The sequence below is a fragment of the Oryzias melastigma genome, linkage group LG12 (assembly GCF_002922805.2).
Source record: "Oryzias melastigma strain HK-1 linkage group LG12, ASM292280v2, whole genome shotgun sequence".
Taxonomy (NCBI): domain Eukaryota; kingdom Metazoa; phylum Chordata; class Actinopteri; order Beloniformes; family Adrianichthyidae; genus Oryzias; species Oryzias melastigma.
In genome coordinates this window covers 13665696-13667642 of record NC_050523.1, presented here as the reverse complement: position 1 = coordinate 13667642, position 1947 = coordinate 13665696, and the positions used below count along the sequence as shown (strand labels likewise).

Here is a 1947-nt window from a genome sequence, read left to right as displayed (position 1 = left end):
TATATATGAACACAGGCTTTCAGTCGTTTTTGGTTTGTTGGATTTTTGTGGTGCTCTTCAATTTGAATTTGGTTTTCTGTTCGTTCATCTCTTGATCTATGGTAAAAGTGGTCTTTTAGTTATGATTATGCTGTTTTTAGCCAACATTTTAAAAAGTATAGAACATAGTTTCTGCAGAGAGTCAGTAATACATCAGAAATTCACCTCCGATATGTGGGCGGGACCATTAGTGAACAGTAACCCTGCCCCTACATCCCGTCATCCATCTGTTTATGTGCTTACAGCACTTCACAGTCCCAATCAAACATCTCTACTGCAACAATAATGGTGAGCAATATTGGAGCTATCCAGCCATATACAGTTTTACAGTTTTGATCAAAATGCCAGCTCAGACGTTCATGGATCTAGTCGTCCACAAGTAGAAGATGTATCAGAATGGAGAGGAGCACGGAGTGCTTTTTCTACCCTTTTTTTCAAAGAGCTTTCTTCTTTGTCTGCTCCTGATTCACAACAATTTGAATAAAGAAATACTCAGACTTGCAACTTTAAGATTAATTTTCGTTATGTATGTCCTCAATCATAAGAAAAATGCCTTAAGAATGCCTTAAAAACAGCAAAAAAATGATTTTTATGTCTTTAAATGCTTTACTTTTGTTAGATTTTTGGGGATATTGTTATTGTTGTACTTTATTTTATTTCAAAGGCAATTTGTTACATTTATTTTATTTTTTTAAGACACACAAAGGTGGGATAAAGAAGCTTTTTATTTAATATATTGAATATTTTTGAGAACCATACATGTTTCGGATGTCTTTAAAAAAGGAAACAGGGTTTGATATGCAATAAACTACTATGAATTGACAAGAAAAAGAAATCTCAATCAAAAACTGATTTCACTTAAAAAAGTGAAACGTTGGATCAATTTAAAAAGTTTGTTACATTTAAAATGATTAGGTTTCGTCAAATTTAAAAAATAGTTGATGGTTTACTAAACTGAAACATTTAATTTGATTAAAACAAATATTTTTAAATGTAACAAATTACAAAGTTTTGTTAATTGATCCAATGTTTGACTTTTTCATTGTTCACTTTTTAGGTTGAACTTAAAAAGATGTATTCTTTTTACTGTTTTCAGATTAAATGTTGGGATTTTGACTTGTTTTTGAAAATCAATCTTTATGTTATTATATTGACACTATTGAAATCAGTTATTAATAATCTAATTAAAATGTGATTTTTGCATTTTGGGGGCTTTGCGTGTTAAATGACAGATTCACGCAGCTGTGTGAATATATACTAAGTTTTTATTGTTCAGGTAAAAGTCTGTCTGTCTGTCTGGTGTGGAGTCAGGTCAGGGTACCGTCTCCAGCATGCCTCGCTCTGATTGGCTGAGAGCAGGACCAGCTCGGAGTGGAGGCAAAGGATGCCACAGACTCCGACAGAGCGCGCGCGGATGCGGGCAGGGCGCGCCAGACAGACGCTCTCAGGCTGATGCTTCGCGGCGGTTGTCGCCTCCAAAACTTTAAGCCCGCACTTTTTCACGTCCGTGGACTCATCTGCATGCGAGGTGAGTGTGATGCTTTGGCTGCGCGTCGTAAACCCCCCCTCCTCTCCACCGGCGACGCATCCTCTCCGGAGTGATGGGCTCTAAGTTAACTCGGCAGAGAAGTCTGGATTTTGAGAGCAAACTGACTAAAAGGAGACGCCAGAGGAATGATCTTCCAGGGGAGAGCGAGAGGAGCGCCGGCAGGACCGGCGGAGACTTCATGTTTACTTCCCTCATGATCCGCTCCGACAAGCTGCCGGGGATGCTGCGCAGAGCCAACCAGAGCCCGTATGTCAGGCGGGTGGCATGGGTCCGAGAGATCCAGAGGCTGCTCAGGGAGCAGAAGATGGAGCAAGCAGGAGAAGTGCTGAAGCTGCTGAGAAAGGTAAAAAAAAAAAAAA

General features: G+C 39.3%; 1 protein-coding gene across 1 annotated transcript in view; it reads left to right on the top strand.

Moving 5' to 3' along the window:
* The first annotated feature begins 1248 nt into the window (after nucleotides 1-1248).
* lrrc75bb (leucine rich repeat containing 75Bb) overlaps nucleotides 1249-1947 on the top strand; it is a 36811-nt gene continuing 36112 nt past the window's right edge. The window contains exon 1 of the mRNA XM_024257767.2: nucleotides 1249-1931. Coding sequence (XP_024113535.1) covers nucleotides 1641-1931 — 291 coding nt within the window. The 5' untranslated portion in view covers nucleotides 1249-1640. The remainder of the gene's footprint in view (nucleotides 1932-1947) is intronic.